The following is a 19,723-nucleotide window of genomic DNA, read 5'->3' on the forward strand; positions in this document are numbered from 1 at the left end:
CCTTTTTCATTTGGTTGTTCGTATATAAATATATATATATCGATGCTTTGCTCAAAACCCTTTACACTTTTGTGGATGGGGCACTTAATGTTTCTATGTTTTAAAAGTGCTCGATAGTAAGCACATATGCTAACTATCAAGTTTTTACGGTATAAGTTTTAACATAAGAATCAGAATTGAACAAAAGGTTTACAAACAAAATCGATCAAAAGGACAACAGCTTATAAAGATATCAAAGAAGGTGAAATCAAATGATATTGTGTCTCATCTTCAGTTGACAGTTGCTCAGCATGCCAGCTGAATGTGATATGCGATTGCATCACCAGGGTATGGACAAATCACCATTCTACGGGTTTTTATATATACATGTACACCCCACAGGATTAGGTTAGCGTGCACGATTCAAAACTGCCACTGCAAAATCCAATGTGGTGTTACTCTCAACTTGAGATGAGACATACTATAGAAACATCAAATGTATGGAGGTAGCATGTTTATTTTCTTTTGTTTTTATTGTATGTTTGCTCCTTATTTTGCCTATATTTCAATTTGATTATTGCCAACTTTGGTAGCCCTACTAATATAGGGCATTTTGACTGTGGTGATCCAAAACCATGCTATATCATAAAAACCTGTCTATATATATCCAGAGAACTGCTAAACCCAGTGACTGCTAATTCCCCAGATGGAGCGGTTAGTGGGTTTTAGCTGTTCTCGGATATAGTGTGTTTAAAAGTTCTTATAGTAGGGCTAAACTTTGGTCTGATTATCTTTGGCAAATGCATCTTTAGATTCAAAGATCACAGGCGGTCATTCAAAATTATTCTGGTTAAACTTTGTTTAACAAATTGCTACAAAATTTGGGGCATACTGATGTAGAGTGTACCATACATTCTGTACTTTTATATTTACTATTAAATCTAGTTGTTTATTTGTTTTTGTATTTGTTTGTCATTTTAGAATCCATGTTGCACAGGATTCTTTACTAAGCCATACCAGTGGATTCAGCAACTACAGAGGGTTTTTAAATCTCTGCATAGTGCTCCTGGTAAGTGATCCTAAATAATTTGGTTCTTAGGGCTCATATTGAAATACCCTACCACGTTTTCACACAGAAAGAAGGCAGGATTCCCCTCGCTAAGCGCGCGCCTCAGGAAAGCTCGGTCATAAAACGGATGGATTATATGCATCAGTGATACACCCTGCCCAGGATTTTAACAAAAGAAGGCTAGCACAGGAAAGCTGCAGGATGGCGCACACCTTCCTGGGTAAGGGAATTTCAATGTGAGCCCTTAACAAAAATCATCCTCACTGTGATGTCACCAAAGAGATTAAACCCAAAGAGAACCGACTCACTGAAAGCTACTGAAGTAGTGAAAGGGAATAAGCTTAAAATAAAAATTGCTTAGAGATTTAAAAGCTCTATTTTCAATGGTTGCTCATATAATATCATGTAATTAACCAATCAGGGACAATATTTATAAGAAAGGCATACAGAGGTTGGTGATGAGGCCATTATTGTGAACATTTTCTAAGGGTTATAGACTTCAAAATTAATATTCAGATTAAAAATGTCATACCTAATCACCAGGAGAATTTGCGATGCTCAAAAAATGTGAATTTTAGGTTTCCAAGATATTCATTTTTAAAGTATTTATTTTCCAAAAAACATAAAAAGTTTTCACTCAAATTGAAAGAATCCATGGCAATCTGCAATACAGTCCATGCAGGAAAAAAATATAAAAAATCAAAATAGACTGTAGGACTTATGAATTCATCTCTGCGCCGCATAATTTAATACTTACCTTATTTATAAAAGCTTAGACAAGAATCTATCATCTGCAAATTTAACCTTTTTTGGGAAAATGCATGCATTTTTGGAATATTATGGACAAATCGCAAATTTTCTAAAACTGGTGCGCGAAATTTGGTCAATCGCATATTTTCCCGGTGCTTAGTCATATCCTTTAAAAAATAAGGTATTTATAATGAAGAGCAATGCTATGTAAGATCCATTTTTCAAGATTAAGCATTATAGGCCTAATTCTTACATTATATTGTCTATTTTGTGTTCAGGCTATGTCAAGCAGCAGACTTGTCCTGGAAAATCTAATCAAGTAAGTATCATTTATGCATAATCTGCTCTACATAAAGCCAAACCAAACTAAATTCTTTGTCTGACGTCGCCCGTGTGCATTGGTAAAATCATTGTAAATTCCTGTGTTGAATTTTCAAAATTTCTGGGTTTTTTTTGTTTTTGTTTTTTTAAATATATTTTTCGTAAATGGCTGTGTTGCGAGTCTAAAAGCCATTAATATTATAAGATTGATATTATCATGTAATTAACCAATCAGGGGCTACATATATAATTAACCAATTAGGAACTATTTAAATAGGCATTATACCATCTTCACCCTGATGTTTCAGTGACGTCAACGTGTTCAGGCAACTGTTTCACTTGTGCATCACTGATGCATCTTTCAGCATATCATGTGCGTGTATGCCAGCGCTTTGAGGGAACACTAGTAATTTGAAGCTGCACCCAATATAATGCATTATTATGTTTTGATGGATCCAAGTGTGTGAAAATATTGGATCCAAAACATAATAATGATAAAATTTGATGCTTTACGCTCAATATTTATTGGTCTCGCTATGAGTTGTAAAATATTGGACTCGACTACGTCTCATCCAATATTTTAAAACTCAAAGCTTGATCAATAAATTTTATATCACATTGACGGTACTGCCACATCAGGGTGAAAACGGTATAGTGCCCATGGGTTTAAAATTCTACCCACACAGGTTCTAAAGATTTCATGCACCTCCACTTACTATGTTGATTATTTCAGATATGGCATCCTGGTAGATCCAATATATTTTATAAAGCTATTTATTGAAGATCCATACAGCTTACCGTCAGGACTACTCGGAATGAGTAAGTTGATATCAGTATAAAATTATTTCTTCAGAGGTACAATTTTGTTGCGAGGCATGCAAGAATTATTTGATTCTCGTAAAACTGTACACTTCAAAACTGATGAAAATTAACTTTTAAGTTAATTTTCATCAGTTTTTCTTCAGAAATTTCTTCAGAGGTATAATTTTGTTGCGAGACATATATGCAGTAATCATTTGATTCTCGTAACACTGGCTGCAGTGTACACTTCAAAAACTGATGAAAATTGACTTGTTGAGAATCTTTTCAATGAACCAGTAGACCATTTCGGAAAATCCTGAAAGCCCTTTAGCGATTTAACCCTACATAAATTGCATTAACATTGTTGCTACACAGTTCTCTGTGGGCAGTAAAGATGATCGCTAAGGATATGCACATTGGTGTCTACATATGTATGGTTTGATCACAAAGGCTTTTAAGACTAGGGGTCTGTTACCGTCAAGCAAAATTTTAAATATGTGGACAAACTCAAAAAAATAGAAATCCTTGATTCTTTTAGCATGGAAAGGGTTTAGGGGGACATTTTAAAATGACATTTAAAAAGTTGCATTTGGCCTGTTGGCATGCTAACGGACAAAACAAATATTAGTCGAAAATGACCAAAATTTACAATTTTCATTTTTGAAAAAGGGCAAAGTTTGGTCGAATGCCACAAATATATAAGATGTGATATAATTTTTTAATTTTTTTTCTTCAGATAGGGGCATGCTTTGGTAGTCCTTGCAAATGAAGAAAGAGCTTGTCACTCTTTTAAAAGATCCTTTAATTTTAAGTAGAAAAAACACATTTTTGGGCAAAAATTGTAAATGTCATTTTACCCCAACATTGAAGGGGTGTAACTGTAAAGAAGAAGTTGATATTTTGTAATTGTATGGTGGCATAGCTAGAGTGAACCCTTGCTGACAGATATATAGTTTCAAAAATTGGGGTCTCAACTTCTAAAGAAGTTCTGGCTTTTAAAAGTACCAAGTTTTTGAAAAAAATGTGTATTTTAAAGGGAATTTATGGCAAAAAGACAAGTTTCGCTTAAAAGGATTGTGTTTAAATAACCATAATGAAATAATTATTGAATATATTTCTATTGATGAAAAGATTAAGTGACTTCTTAAATATGAGTCTCAGTTTTAAATGATACAAACAAGCTATATTATACATACAGGCCTTTTAAGCATGTTAAGCAGATTAGACAGATCGCAGCGCTATTCAAATACAGATAGAGGGCAGCGCTTGGCTACCCAGTACAAACAACAGAGTTCACCAACTTTACGAGAACACCAATCAGGGGCTGTGCAATAATGATAAGCCCTGTAGAAAGGGTAAATATGGGGGGGTGTCCAGGAATTTTGGCAACCCCCAAAAGGGGGGAGCAATTTTGGCAGGTCAAATGAACCTAAACCATGGTTCCTAGCCGTCAGAGGAGCTCATAGGGTAGTGTCAATATACCGTAAACGACATATCTGATTTGCTCAGGTTTTTGTAAGTTTGCCACTGCTTTTAGCATCAGACAGCTAGATACCCGGTACAAACAACAGAATTCACCAACTCTCACGAGAACACCAATCAGGGCTGTGCAATAATGATTTGCCCAGGTGTTTGTTTGCCACTGCAAGCTAGGTGGTGGCAATGGACATTGGAGCACATTTAAGGTGCAGACTATACTACAGACACGCTCTGATAAGGGCTTAGAAAAACAGTGCAGACATATCCAAATATGCCAATTCTTTGCTCACTACGCTTGCATTATACATGTACATCTAGACCATTATTATAACGTTTGCAAATTGGGAACTCAAACATATGTCATGTAAAGCTGGGGGGCAAAGATTTGTTGGCAGGCGGAAGGGGCAAGCAATTCTTTTGGCACGCCGTTTGGAAGTTTTAAGCTTAGCCCCAACATCAGGAAGCATGTAAAGTTTCATCTCCAGCAGATGGATCTTCAGGAATTCAACATCAGAAAATGTTAACCAAGAAACATTTGAAAATCATCAACATCATGAACTATGTGCTGCTTTTAACATCAGGCAGCTACTAGTACTAACCCAGTACAATCAACAGTGTTCACCAATTCTACGAGAACACCAATCAGCAATAGGAAGTATGTGAAGCTTTATCTTCAGTAGATGAATCTACTAGCTACGGTGGATTCAAGAGGTATTGCAAACGCTATTCAGTTACCCAAGGAAACATGTACATCGACATACATAAAGCATTGAAGCATTCAGGAAAATATGACAAAATTACAAACATCAAAATTAAAAAGCCTTCTAGCCAAGATAAGAGGAAATACAAACGGACAGCAATGCATTCTTTCTGAATCAGAGATATGATTAGGTCATGAATTGGCCCTAAAGGTTATATACCACTTATAGGCCTGGGCGATACATGGAAATACAACGAGTAACTATTTGTTTGCTGCTTTAAAATCGCTAAAATTGACCAAGTAATATAGCCAAAAAGTACTTTTTAGGGTTTGATGCTTCAAAATGGTATATTTTCTCTCATTATATGACATTTTTGTTGTAATAGTACCAAAATTCATACGCCCTGCTACGGTTTTTAGTAAATATTCGCCCTACCATATTGTAACTTTCAGCTTCGAAAGCGCCAGCACTGCCATTTTGAGGTGTTTACGGTTCAGTGCGTTAAAACAAGAAAAGTCTCAGGTCAACCTATGTTGAGTTTTTGATCATTTGGCATCTAAATCATATAGTTTCACCTGATATTAGTGGCATTTAACTGTGAGAGTTCTGAATATGAGAAACGTCCACCCGAAATTAGCCATTTTGCCATTGAACCCCGTGTAATACATAATTAGTGGTATTTAACCTATAGTCAGCAAGAAACAAACAAACCCAATTTCCAAGAAGCAGAAAGAATTTATTATTGATGGGTATGAGCATGGAGAGGTCACTGGGAATCCGGGCTGCCCTTCTGCTGTTGCTAAGCAAATGCGTTTTTTGGCGGATGTAAAATATAGCAACAAGAGGGTATTTAGCATGTTTAGCAGGCCTACATCTGAGACGCAGTATCTGACCCCACAACACACAAGTAGTTTTTTTCCGAGAGATCAATGATGAACTTGCAGATCCTGCAGATACAATGGTATATCAAGAGTGCCTAAAGCAAACGGTGCAGAAACCAGAACTTTATCATCCCATTACTCCTATTACTTAAATTTGGGGACAAATAGATTATTTAGAGTACAAGATGACAAACTTAGCAGTGTCAGCATCAAAACTCTCACAGACATCTGTCAGGCACTGTTCATGATCTCATTAGAAAATCCCACACATGAGCGACTCCGTTTATAATTCTAACAACAATCTACACAAAGTAAAGACTTGAGCATCACTTTATGATGGGTTGGCAAATGGCTTCACCATGTTCACATTTAACTTTTAAAAAATGTGACATTGCATTTTAAAAACAATAATTCAAGTGCATTGTCCAGTCCCCGTGTTTTTATAAACATTTTTCTATTGTTTTGTACAATGTTTGATCTTTCTTACATTTGAGATTTGTTTTCAGTATCATGCAGTCTTAGAACTAGATATAGATAACATTGTATAAAACAAAGAAAAATGTTACTTGGTATGTCAGTTGCTGTTGTTGCTATAAACCCCAGATAAGGTAGAAACAACTGGTAAAAAGGACTTTAATATTATAAATCAACGAAATTATCACATTCTCATTATGTTTAAACCATATTTAGATTATTGGTGAGGTATTTCAGATAAAGTCAATCAATGAGTCCAGTAGTGAATATAGGCCTAAATAAGAAGTAGAAATGATTATTATACACGAAAAACCCTAGCCTACTCCAGAGTAGTGACCAACTGAAATATAATGTGTTTTATTTGGTTTCAATAGTTATAATCGATTTATCCATTGTTTAGGAAGAGTAGAGATTGTAAAAGACAGATAACCACCACTAAGAAATTAATGCCCATGGTAACCATTTTGCGCCCAACTTTGCACATTTTTCATGCATTAAACCATATGGCTGGGGGCGGGGTCACTGGCAGTTTACTAAGTAAAAATTACTTAAATAAATGATAACCAATGGTTATGATGGGTCAATGAACTATTCTTGGTATGTTATTTGCAAATCACAAGCCAATAAAGGATTTTTATACTGTGAAAGTGCTATGTAATTAGCTCATTTTTATCGAAAATAGCTAACTTTCTTCAAAGTAAAACTTCGTTATGGGGTAAAGACCCCAATTTTTTTATTGGTTGGTTTATCATCCCCATTCATAGTCATTCTCATCCAACCCCTGACTTTAATCAGCAAACTTCTTCTTGAGAGTTATTGAATTTCAAAGTTATACCACTTTTACTAATGAAAAAAATTGCAAAAAATAGGGATTTTGCATTGCATATTACACAATATTCTAGGTGGGTGAGAAAACTGGCAATACTATTTTGTAACGTCTAATACATAGGTATTTATCAGCAGCAATTTAAATTGTTCCATACTTCTAACAATTTCATTAGTGTTAGCTAGAAAAATGTGTCTTTTTCGAACTGTAAAATTGAAAAAATGAACTTTCCCTGTGGCAATCTTCAAAGAACCGTTACCATGGCAACAAGGGATTTTCGAATTTTTGATCAAGTTACAAAATCATTAGACCCAAATACCTTTCCTATCACAAGATTTAGGCAAATTCCATGAACCTTTATTTTTGGCTTTGTCCGCACATTGCTGAATTGATCCAGACCCCCAGTCTTAAGATGTACAGAAAATGTGTAACACCCATTTATGACCAGATTTACAACTTGTAAATGTACCGACGGAAATATCTTTTTGATAATAAGTGGGGGCACTGGCTAATAAAATTTTTAAAAGTTTATTTCAAATGTAATGTATTTTAAAAGTTTATTATGTGTCAAAACTATACCAGGACAAACTGATGTAAATTTTACTTTTGAGTTGTTTGTTATTCATATCTGTTATTTTGAGCACATAATTTACATTCCTCTTTTCAGGCATTAATATCTTCATCTTGTTGCAATTTGGAAATGAAATACTTGTGTCAAAGGTAAGTCAAAAACAGGCAGTGGCGGCACCAGCAATTTTTTTCAGGGGGGGGGGGCACAAAGTGAATTTCAGGGGGGAAAATCAACAAATTTTGCACAAAATTACTGCAAAAAGTGGAAATTTTCATAATTTTGGGTTGGGTTTTTACTGGGGAGCAACAGGGGGGTAGCAAGAGGTCTGACTGGAGGGCATTTGCCTCCCCATGCCCCCACCCCAGTGGAACCGCCAATGAAAACAGGTAAACCTACACAAAATTAGCCTATTACCAACACATCCTTAAACCCATGAGAACTACTTGCCGATTAGCCAAAAAGAAGTTTTCATTATCAATTGGACCAATCAGCAACATTGTTTGAATAATTTCACCACGCAAAAAAATGGGGTGAATTATTTCCAAAGAGCCATTCTGATTGGTGATTAAAGTGAAGACATCATATAATTGACCAATTAGAGGCAATGTTAGATCGGCAGGTAGTGCTCAGGGGGTTAAGGGATTAGACAGCTTTATTTTGTAAGCTGGATAGCCCATGTCTTGATATGGGATAACTCGGTGGAGGCTTACATGAAGGTAATATCAAAAAACACAAACTAGGTTACCAAATTTAAAGATGTAAACAATATTATTTGAGGTTCTTTTTGTACAATTCCAAATAAAATATAAAAAATAGTTTTTCACCAGACTCACAGTCGCAAATAATAAAGGGGAGAAGTAGAAAAAGTGATCCCATCAGGGAATCAAACCCAGGAGAAAATGTAGGTGCTTACTCATATTTGCAGCGATATATGTTTCACCACTAGACTAGTTTTTAAATTCCAGGAAATTGAGGTAGAGAAAATCTACTGTTTTATGTTGTTTAACCTCTCTGACCAGTTCTCCATGGTTCTTTTCTTATTTTATTCACAGCATGATGTCAATTTTGAATTATAACTGTATTCAAATTGGGCTGTACTACAGCTGTACAACATCTTGTCGGCAAAAATCACTCCAAATACTTGCCTATTTTGTAACCTTTGTTTGTTTCAAAATTGGCATAGTTATTTCTGAAATATTAAAAGAAAAACATGACAAAGTTTTGTTGACTTTTTATCCTCTGTGTTGATCTGCATTTTTTCTTACTCTTCAGGATAAAATATCGGAGCAGTTGAGCTACGCATTGACTGTGATAAACTGTTCTGTAATAGCAACGTTTCCTGTGATTGTGATCACCTTAGTGAGGCCCAATCCAGGTGAGAATTAAGTAGTATCATTTACTTAAGTTATATACAATTTGTTGAATGACAGGTTACCCTGTTGTTGTAGTCTGTGTATACTATACTTTGATCAGTCCTAAAAAGGTGGGCTTAACCCTTGTGGGTACTACTGCCTTTCTTACAGAGCCACTGATTGGTTTATAACATGATATAATCATCTGAGTAACCAATCAAAAGAGAGCTTTTAGATCTCTTAGCACTTTAATGCTTAATCCCCTTCAGCACTACTGACTAGACTGCTGCCCTCATTCATCAATCTTCTGGATTGATGACTGAGAAAACTACATGGAAAAAAATGGTGGATTTTGGAACCACTTTCTGGTTGCACTGAACTTTGAACATGCACCGAGACTGTGCAGTTGTATCCAAATTGATGTTTTGACTGAGTTTGTTGTGAGCGCGATCTTGTCACAACGGCGCAGTACAAACAATGTGGTACACGGGCACCACTAGCCAGTCCCCACAGTGGCGCATAACTAAAAGTCCAAAAAAATATTTTCACGAGTCCACCACAACATGAACTGTAAGTTATTCAGTTGTCACTACAAAGCATATAATAAGGACATGCGTAGTGTAGACGACTGGTGGATTTAGTCTACTTACTGACCATTATTACCATATCTCTGCTTTGTTTAATATATGATATAGAGCTCTTTGTAATCATGCACCTGCAGAAGTGGGAACCTGCGATCGCTAACTTAGAGATGTAAATTTCCACATTTTTTTGGATCCGAGGCCACTCTTATCCCTGTCAAATGGAGTCTCCCTGAGTGAAAGATTAAGGTCATGTCTCCTATAGATTTTAGTAATTTTACAAATGTAATACATACAATTGAATACCTGAGTGGAAGAAGGGCCCAACTCCAATTTTTTACAAAAATGAGTTAGACCCAGCATTTTATTGCCAGCAGACTGTTCTTCCTTGTGTGTGAAAGTTGAGTCAAAATCCACTCTCTAAATAGTCTTCCACTTACACTTAATCATGGTTTTCATGGAAGAAAGGCCCAACTCCATGGAGTTGGGCCTTTCTTCCACAAATATTGGGTTAAAGAGGAATTTCTTTCATCCATGAAATCTGCTTTTCACTACAATAAACTTTCTTGCTAACATGTTACATGCTTCTACTTGTACAATTAATGTATAATTACCAAATTTCTATAGCTATTTGCAACACATCTGCTTACGGAACTGGTACTTGCAGTATATTAGTGGAAGAAGGGCCCAACTCCAGCTCGTATTAAGACCTGCACCGTTGCCATGGAAACATTTTATATAATTTCAAATGCATGTAATACTGTATGTTCGGGTATTAAAGGTCCCCTGAAGATGAAAACAATCTGTCTATAAAACTTTTCCAAATAAAAGTTTTATCTTAATATCTCAAAAACAGTTTTAATGGAGTTGGGCCGTTCTTCAACTCAGGTATTCATTATTCTCAGTTGATATTTCCATTTCTAACCAAAGGTTTCAATGCAAATTACTTCTGCTATTCCAGTTGGCGGCTTCATTAGTCTTGGCATGTACACAATAGGCTTCATGAAGATCATCTCGTACTCTGTAACAAATAAATGGTGTAGACATGCACTCAGGGAAACAAAGGCAGACAAGAAAAAAGAGGTCAAAAAAGACAGGAGGAAAAAGAAGAGCTCCAAGAGATCCCTGGAGAAAAATGCAAGTGAGGATGAAAAAACAACAGAATCTAAAGGTAAGCTTAACTTCGTCACTGGGCGGGAAAAACCTCATATGTACTTTTGGCCCTTGAACATGGATAAAGCCTTGTAGGTGTAGACTTTATATTGAAGAGGTTGCTTCATCCATGTTCAAGGGCCATAAGTACACACAGGAAACACCTCATTTACTTTTGGCCCGTGAACATGGATAAAGGCTTCTAGGTGTAGACTTTATATTGAATGGTTTCTTTCATCCATGTTCAAGGGCAAAAAGTACATATGAGGTTTTTCCCGCCAGTGACGACTTGTTTTGTGTCGAGAAAATGAGCATGAGACTGATATCGACTGCTTGAAACACAATGAGATCACCTGCATAATGGGCTATTCCATTTAAAATCCACACTACCCCTGTGGAAGATTTAGTTTAAGTTTACTACAGAGGGAGTATCAATTTTGAATAGAATACACAATTGGGTAACTTCCATTTGAAGTACTTACTCCAGTTGTTGAAGATATCGGTAAAGCCATAATACAGGGGGAGTATGAGTTTAAAAATGCTTAACTCTGACCAATTACATTTGAAACTCATACTCCCTCTGTGCAAAATCTTTCACAGGGGTAGTGTGGATTTTAAATGGATTAGCCCATTATTTTTGTTGTTTTAAAAATTTGTTTTTGCATTTGATAGAATTTGACACTTTCTAGGTGATGCAAACATCAGGTCAGCGATAATAACAGTTTTAATGGTAAAATTGCATAGATACTGTAATAAACATAATATTTCACCAGGTTCAGGAAATATTAGAAAGAGGTCTTGCCTGGGAATCAAACCCAGAATTTAAAAAGTGCATTGTGAATCATAGATACCTCAATGCACTTTACACTATTATAAAACTACCAAACTTGATTTTTGGCGTTCATTTTGTTTTTCTCAAAACTTAAAAAAATGCAGTAAACTTGTTTGAATTCTTTTAATTTTGAAACAGATGCAGATACAATTACCAAAGAAAATGGAGCAATGGTGCAACAACTAAAGCAAGAAGATTTAGTGCATTATCCATGTAATCTGAATATCAAAGGTAAGCATTGATTTCAAGATGACAAGTCTGGGTGGGGAAAAAACCTCAAATTGTAATTTCAAAGTCAAATGTAAAACCTCATTTAAAATATGGGCCCCAATGACACAATCTCATATGTGCATGAAACGTTATGCTGCACAATCTATCAGTAAATCAAGAGGCTTTGGCAGATGTGGTTTATTCTGTAGTCCGACATCTTGGTATCCAATTAGTCTTGGGCATTTATTTACGCACTTGAACAAAATGACAAAATCTGTGCATATCAGGCATTGTCATTGGGGCCCACTTTATATAACAGTCAAGTTAGCTCAATCGATAAGGCGTTCAACTATGGTGCGAGAGGTTGTTGGTTTGAACTCTGGCGGTGCCTAGTACTCTCTTGTGGTAAAATTGAGTTAGCTTGAAATTCCCCAGGACGAGGAATTTACTGCTAATTGTCTTGTTGTGACCTGCATGACCGAACCTTGACCTTGCCTAGCAACGACCGTGTGATTGGTCAATTATCAAAAGCTGTGTTTGCGCCGTAAGCACCGGTATTTGCGTAATACACTCGGCGCAAATAACTGTGCGTAACCAAGTTGGCTCTCATGATCGAGAATTTAATATTTTGGCTATAGCAGTGACAATTCACATCCTTTCAAAAAGGGGAAGTTTTGGATTTTGTATGAGAACTTGACTAAAACAGCAGCATTTGGTCTTCAAAAATTGATACATGTAAACAAAAATGACCAGTGTGGCTGTATCATTTCCTTTCAGATTTATATTATTTCATGTTGGCTCCAACTCTGGTCTACCAACTCAACTTTCCCCGAACCAAAAGAATCAGAAAGAGATTCCTCCTGCGAAGAATAATTGAAATGGTAAGTAGTGTTGACTTCATTTGGGCAATCAGTTTTGGATTTAAAATGGAAAACTTATTTGGTCAAAATTGAGGCTACGGTACAGATAAATGGTATTACTGTGTATGCTTTCAATGGTATATGGCATTCCTCAATATTTTTTTGGATGTAACTTGGGATTGAAAATAATGAAGTTTATAAATATGATTCTTCTACTGGAAATACCATTCCGAAGGACAAAGAAAAAAGGACACTGAATTAGACTTTGATTTTGTCTGGTTACTTTTGGCTTCTGTAGAAGCCAAATGTGAAAGAATGTGAGGGTGCAAAAGGTCTTGGAGTTGTTGTTTTGTTAGCAATCTTTGAATTTTCTAATGAAATGATGGTGATGGGATATTCAGGCACTATATTCCACTCATTGATGGTCTTTGGAATAAGTGAGTCCTTGTAACTGTTCTTAGCTTGTGGTCGGATGAAGGCTTTTGTGTTATCGCGTCAAGTGGGGCAGGTGATTGGGATGAGAAATGTTTTGGCAACCTGATGACATTTTGTAGCAGTGTATGGTCAACTTGCCTGATTTCTTATCTGTTGCATGTCCCAATTCAGAGTTACCAGCATTTGAAAGATATTGCTATATCTATCGTAGTCTCTACATGCTAACCTGGTAGTTTTGCTCTGTACAGTGTAGAGACTTCAACTTATATATGAATTTTGACAAAGAAGCTACTTATAATTTAGTACTCAAGATAATTTAGTGCTCAAGGTAATAGGATGTGCTATACACGAATCACATTCCTACACCTCACTGGCGGCCACAGCTGGGGGGGCTTCCATCCATTTTACACAACGCCAGTATCACAGGCGTGCAACGTTTACCGCTCCCGTGATGCGGCGCAAGTGCTACGTGCTCCAATGCGCTCACGATAGTGGGCGTCTTGGATCGCAAGCCAAATGAACTAAGCTAGTTTGGCGCGGATGGCCCCCAGCTATGGCCGACTTAATCCTGACCATAACTTGGCTTGTCAGATTCGTCTATAACTAATCTTTCCCTTGAGATGGCCAAGAAGTGAATAAATTAATTCCTCGACTGGGCATTGAACCTGGGACCTCCCATTTAGTAGCTTAATGAGCATATTAAATATTATAATAATAAATTATGTATGCAATAAGAGACCTCTCCACATGGTGTCAAAATTGCTAAGACCCAGGAGCTTACGGGAGGTGCTTCCTCCTGAATCCCCACAGGGCTTTGCCCCTGACCCCACCAGGAGCTCTAAGGCAGGCTCCGAGACCCCACCCATCAGGGGCTTCATACCAAGGTACTCCCAGTGCATGCGTAATCAATAGTGATTTTTTGAAGTATTCAAAATCCTGCTTGAGACCGGTCTACTATTAGTTGTGTCTTGATTCCAATTCCAGATGTACATTGTGTACATGTTAAGAGATACAAATTAAATTTTTTTTTTTAATATGATGTGATACAAGAAATATTAACAAATGTATTTTTTGTGATTGTTGTTGACAGATTTTTTTGATTCAGCTATCGTTGGGATTAATTCAACAGTGGATTGTACCGTTGATAACCAATGCTATGAAACCATTTTCAGTAAGTATCACTTGCTACATTAATCAGGTATAATCTGAGAGCATGAGAGGCGCATCTCCGATAGCAAAACTTAGGACAGTGTAAGAGCTGGACAGTGTAAGAGCTGGACCGTATATGCTATATGAGCTATGCATGACGTAAATAAAGCAGATGACATTAAAAATACTGTTTCCTCATGTCATTTGAATTATTTAATTGTGTATCTCTTTGTTAGACCATTACACTACCTTTTAGAAATAGAATATGTTGTAGAGATACCTATTTACATTTGTAAAAACATTTTTGTCACTGTTATTTCTGAACCCTGTGTGGTATAAAAAAGCAGCCATTTTGTGACTCTTAGACAGTTCAAAATTGGGAACCGCTGTATTAATCTCTTCAGCTGAACCCTATATAGGGCTCTATGGTATCTTCTCATTACATGTCGCATAATCGAACCTTGTGCGTAAAACTAATCACGCAGAGTGTACACGTACGCGAAAGTTTGTCAGAAGAACTGCAAAAAGGCATTGGCATCACTACCGAATTTGAAGCGAAATAATGTATAACCAGATAAATGTGTGCTAATCAGATAAATGTGTACTGTATCATCTCAAGTTGTGATCTGTTGACAGTGCCAGTGTGCATTTATTCGGTTGCTTCCAGTGTTCGATTTACCTGGATTTGCATCGCAAAATGCGAGTCATTTTTTACAAACTGCTACTCAACTAAACAGACCTGTAGCAAAAAAATGCGATCCAAAAAAATCGGGGAAAATGCCTACTTGCGACCGGGATTCACGCTGATATACCATCATTAGCAAGTTGCCATTTGTCAACGTCAAAAATGTTTCCATAAATTCCATTTCCAAGAAAATTATCCACGAAAATATGGTCCAAAAGTCCCCAAATCGTTTCATTCTGATCTGTGGATCACTGAATATAATGATGTTTCGTGCGTCTTCCGGTGATGACAGCGCTTCGGTTGTTGACACTCCCTACATGTGTATCGTTACTCCCCCTGTCGGCTGATACTTCGCAATACGGAAGTGTTGAGACTGGAGGGAGGCTCACTAAATTTGCAAACAGCTAATTATAAATGCACGATCGCCGAAATTTAATCATTAGTTGATGATGAAAATTAGAAATTTCCATTCTTATAAATATTCTTTTAAATAATGAAAGCCCCAAAATTTTCATTCTTGATTTGGGGGATTTATAATTCTTAATTACGGACTTCCAACGTAACCCTGCGTTTGGCGATTCCAGATCAAATTGATAAACAAAGCGACAATAACATGTGACGTGAAGGGGAATCCCTGTGATGACTATCGATGTTTGAGATACGTTTTGATGTGTTTCCCGACTTGCTATCACTTACACAATAACTGAACTGGGATTATTTTATTAATTTGGACAGTACACAGACATTGAAGAACATTAATGGAAAATAATGATCGAGTAGGCCTCTACAAGTTACATCACGTCATGAATCAATAAATACACACTGCGCGGTGGGGAAATGTGTGTGATGGGTATTCCCCATGTTGAGACCATGCTTGAGGGTCAAATAAAATGCCGACGTCAAGGAAATTGACCCAATTATTAAGTTAGGAACAACATTTAAACCATTTTGCTGATAAAATGTTGTTTGATGACATCACTTTTATTTATTCTTGGCTTCTGACGATCGGTAATAATGTATTTTTAACAGATTTGAGTCACACTACAACATTATTGAAATCGGTATAGGAAATCGGTAAGTGATAGGAATTTTTCAGATACCGATCAGATACCGATAAGGTCAAAATCGGGCCGATTATTATTTTGCCGATCATATCGGTTAGACACTAGATAGGCCTACTATTTTAGTCCGAATTTGTAGTGACATCACCCTGTATGTTTAACATACCGAATTTTACAAATTACTCTTATCATACAATGTATTCTTCAAGCACATTAGTACCCCCCATGTGGGCCCCCTCCCACATATCCGAAGGGGGGTCAAAAATTTGATGAATCATTGTTGTTATATAGTGCATTATATATATCAATTTCAGTTATGTAGGCCATGGTATTAGGCAAAAAAAAACCTTTGAAGAATGTCTCTCATGTACAAAAGTATAGGAAACTGAACATTTAAAACCACTTTTTTATGATGAAGGAAGCATTTTTTCAAAAAAGTCTAAAACAGGTTTTATGTCAAAATGGTCTCTTTTGGGGTGCTAAATCGCCTGGGCTTATCGGTACGTTAATGAGTAATCTGTGAGAAGACAAGAAAATACAAAAAATCAATAAAATATGGTGAAAATGAACTGCTACTCAAAATTTTGGAATTGCTACTCAAATCTGAAAGTGAGTAGCAATTTTTGCTACACAAAAAAATAGATGAAAATCGAACACTGGTTGCTTTCCCACATACGGATAAATTGCCCTTCTATGCATGTGTATATGCCCCACAGGATTATAGTAGCATGTGTAATTCAAAACTCCCACTGCGACATGGCGTTAATCGCAACTTAAGACAAGACACAATATAACCAAATAATAAACAGGTATGTTTCTATGAATATTAGTATTATGATACATATCCTAACCATTCTTTTATGTTTCTATTTTGATATGCAGGATATGGATATCTTTAGAATGATAGAAAGAATATTGAAATTAGCTGTAAGTATATTTAAATGTAATATGTTGACACAGGGCTGTATGCTTATAAAGTTTGTTCTTTAGAACCTTGTGTGTTGATATAGAATGGCGTGCTCGCAGTTGGGCACTTCACTTACGCTAGTACGTTGTGTGGTTAGCGGGCACTTTGCATGAACTTTATTGATGCGTGCAGTAACAAAAACCGGATAATTTTTGTGAAATATAAGCGGAACAAACTTGAGGTGGGAAGGCCCAGAAGCATCATAATACAAGAATAATATGAATGCTTTTTCTTATCAGCTTGAGAAGGCATCTTGTAAATTATGAGAGCTGCTGTCAAGATTGAGCTAATCCATATAAAATCCACACTGAGGAAGATTTAGGAATTCCAACAAATTTCAACAGTTTAAGATATTTCCAGATCCAAACATTTATTTTTATCCACAATAAGTAGAAAAGGTGTTGAAGAGTTTGGAATTCCAAACAAAATTTCAATTAATGTAATCAATCCATTATGTATATTTTGTGTGAAATTTAGCCATCTTTAACCATTTCCACAGAGAGTTAGTATGATGCTGATTAATGCAGTCTCAATACTTTTCTTTTGATCAGAGATTGATCATGTATTCAACAACTTTGCCAATAGCGTGTACGCGAATGCAAGTTAATGAAAGCGCGCATACATGATACACGTTATTTTGTAAAATTTGCCATGCCTGGAACTTGTGTGCGCTACATGTTGTTTTCATTATTTTGGTGGAACCGGCTCAACATTATCCTTTTGTTCTGTAGTTTTTTTTGCTGCTATCAACAGAAAAATCATCAATCTTCTTGTAATATTGAGTGGCAATGACTAAACTTCGTTCCTTGTGAAATAATCCTGTGAATTAGACAATGCTTTGCTTGTTTTTGTTGTTGAAATGGATTCACTTCATGTTTCACCGTTGTTCATCAACGATTAACAACTTATGTTAGGTGCATCTGCAAAGTAAGTCATACAGACGACGCAGATGCATCATTGTTAATCAGTGATGAACAAGCAGAACAAAGTTAAAACATGATTGAATCCCTAAGTCACCTTTGATAATGATCTTATGTTTTTTGTATTTTTTTCTTTTCCCTTAGGTTCCAAATCACTTGATCTGGTTGATGTTTTTCTATTTCTACTTCCACTCTTTCCTCAACATCATGGGAGAACTACTTAGGTTTGCAGACAGAGAGTTCTACCAAGACTGGTGGTAAGTTCTCATGAGTACTGCCTGCTGATTGGTTACATGAAGACAATTATGATTTATTGAGCCAATATCAGCAACATGGTAAGATTGGTGGTAGGGATGAAGAGACTTAACCCCATGAGTACTACCTGCTGATTGGTTACAAGAAGACTATCATGATTTATTGAGCCAATCAGCAATGTGGTAAGAATGGTGGTAGGGATGAAGAGACTTAACCCCATGAGTACTATCTGCTGATTGGTTACAAGAAGACTATTATGATTTATTGAGCCAATCAGCAATGTGGTAAGAATGGTGGTAGGGATGAAGAGACTTAACCCCATGAGTACTACCTGCTGATTGGTTACAAGAAGACTATCATGATTTATTGAGCCAATCAGCAATGTGGTAAGAATGGTGGTAGGGCTGAAGAGGCTTAACCCCATGAGTACTAACTGCTGATTGGTTACAAGAAGACTATTATGGTTTATTGAGCCAATCAGCAACATTGTAAGAATGATGGTAGAGCTGAAGAGGATTGACCTTAAATATTTAGCAGTTGTATTTCAATTGGTCACCGATGTGAATATATTGCATCATTAGCCATTGAAAAACAGTAAGAAAGGCAATAGTTCTTAGTAGGTTAAGTGTTAAGGTGGACATTCAGGCACTGCACTTGCAAAAAGTTTGGTTGTCCAAGCAACGCGTTGCTATGATAAAGCACAATCACAGCTCTTTCATTCACTCTCTCTCTCACACATTTGATTGTTTTACAGGAATTCTGAGACAGTCGGCTATTTTTGGCAAAATTGGAATATACCAGTATATAGATGGTGTAAAAGGTAAGACAGAGAGTCTGGTATACATCATATTTATAAAAAGCACATTATCATTTTTTGTCTCTCTTAGAAAATAAGCAGTCATAAGCCACTGCAATCTGTTGAGTGCAATGTTACAGACCTGTGTATGCTTAGTGTTATTTTTGTGTACACGGTCATGTTGTAATAGACCTATGACTAAGTAAGCCCTTGGATGTTATTTTAAGCAGTCAAGTTAGCTCAGTCAATAAGGTATTCGACTATGGTGCAAGAGGTTGCAAGTTCAAACCCTGGCGGTGCTTTAGTACACTCTCATGGACAAATTGAGTTAACTTGAAATTCCCTTGGACAAGGAACTTACTGCTAATTGTCTCATTGTAGCAAGTATGAAACTTGGGGAGTTGATCCTGGCTGTGGAGGTTAAATGTAGAATGTCTAGGGTGTGTAGTTTTAAGCAGCAAAGTCCCTGAGTTGTTGTTAAATGGTTTATGGAATGATGTGGGCAGTAGTGGTCAGCGACAACCTGTAAAGTGTACTGAGAGTCACTGAGACTTGTGGCTCAACGTCTAGGTGTTGTGCCGGTGCATAGCGCACTATAAATAATAGCACTTTTTTC

At 36.5% G+C, this 19,723-nt stretch overlaps 1 protein-coding gene across 3 annotated transcripts in view; it reads left to right on the top strand.

The window, feature by feature from the left end:
* The window catches only part of LOC140172813 (diacylglycerol O-acyltransferase 1-like), a 34,162-nt gene that overhangs the window by 10,679 nt on the left and 3,760 nt on the right, over positions 1–19,723 (top strand). For all 3 annotated transcript variants that reach the window (XM_072195940.1, XM_072195941.1, XM_072195942.1), the window contains exons 3-14: positions 961–1,048; positions 2,077–2,117; positions 2,853–2,938; positions 7,949–8,001; positions 9,125–9,227; positions 10,747–10,956; positions 11,908–12,000; positions 12,757–12,860; positions 14,365–14,445; positions 17,052–17,096; positions 18,201–18,313; positions 19,066–19,131. In XM_072195940.1, the coding sequence (XP_072052041.1) occupies positions 961–1,048; positions 2,077–2,117; positions 2,853–2,938; positions 7,949–8,001; positions 9,125–9,227; positions 10,747–10,956; positions 11,908–12,000; positions 12,757–12,860; positions 14,365–14,445; positions 17,052–17,096; positions 18,201–18,313; positions 19,066–19,131 (1,083 nt within the window). The remainder of the gene's footprint in view (positions 1–960; positions 1,049–2,076; positions 2,118–2,852; positions 2,939–7,948; positions 8,002–9,124; positions 9,228–10,746; positions 10,957–11,907; positions 12,001–12,756; positions 12,861–14,364; positions 14,446–17,051; positions 17,097–18,200; positions 18,314–19,065; positions 19,132–19,723) is intronic.

Source organism: Amphiura filiformis, chromosome 16 (assembly GCF_039555335.1).
Source record: "Amphiura filiformis chromosome 16, Afil_fr2py, whole genome shotgun sequence".
Taxonomy (NCBI): domain Eukaryota; kingdom Metazoa; phylum Echinodermata; class Ophiuroidea; order Amphilepidida; family Amphiuridae; genus Amphiura; species Amphiura filiformis.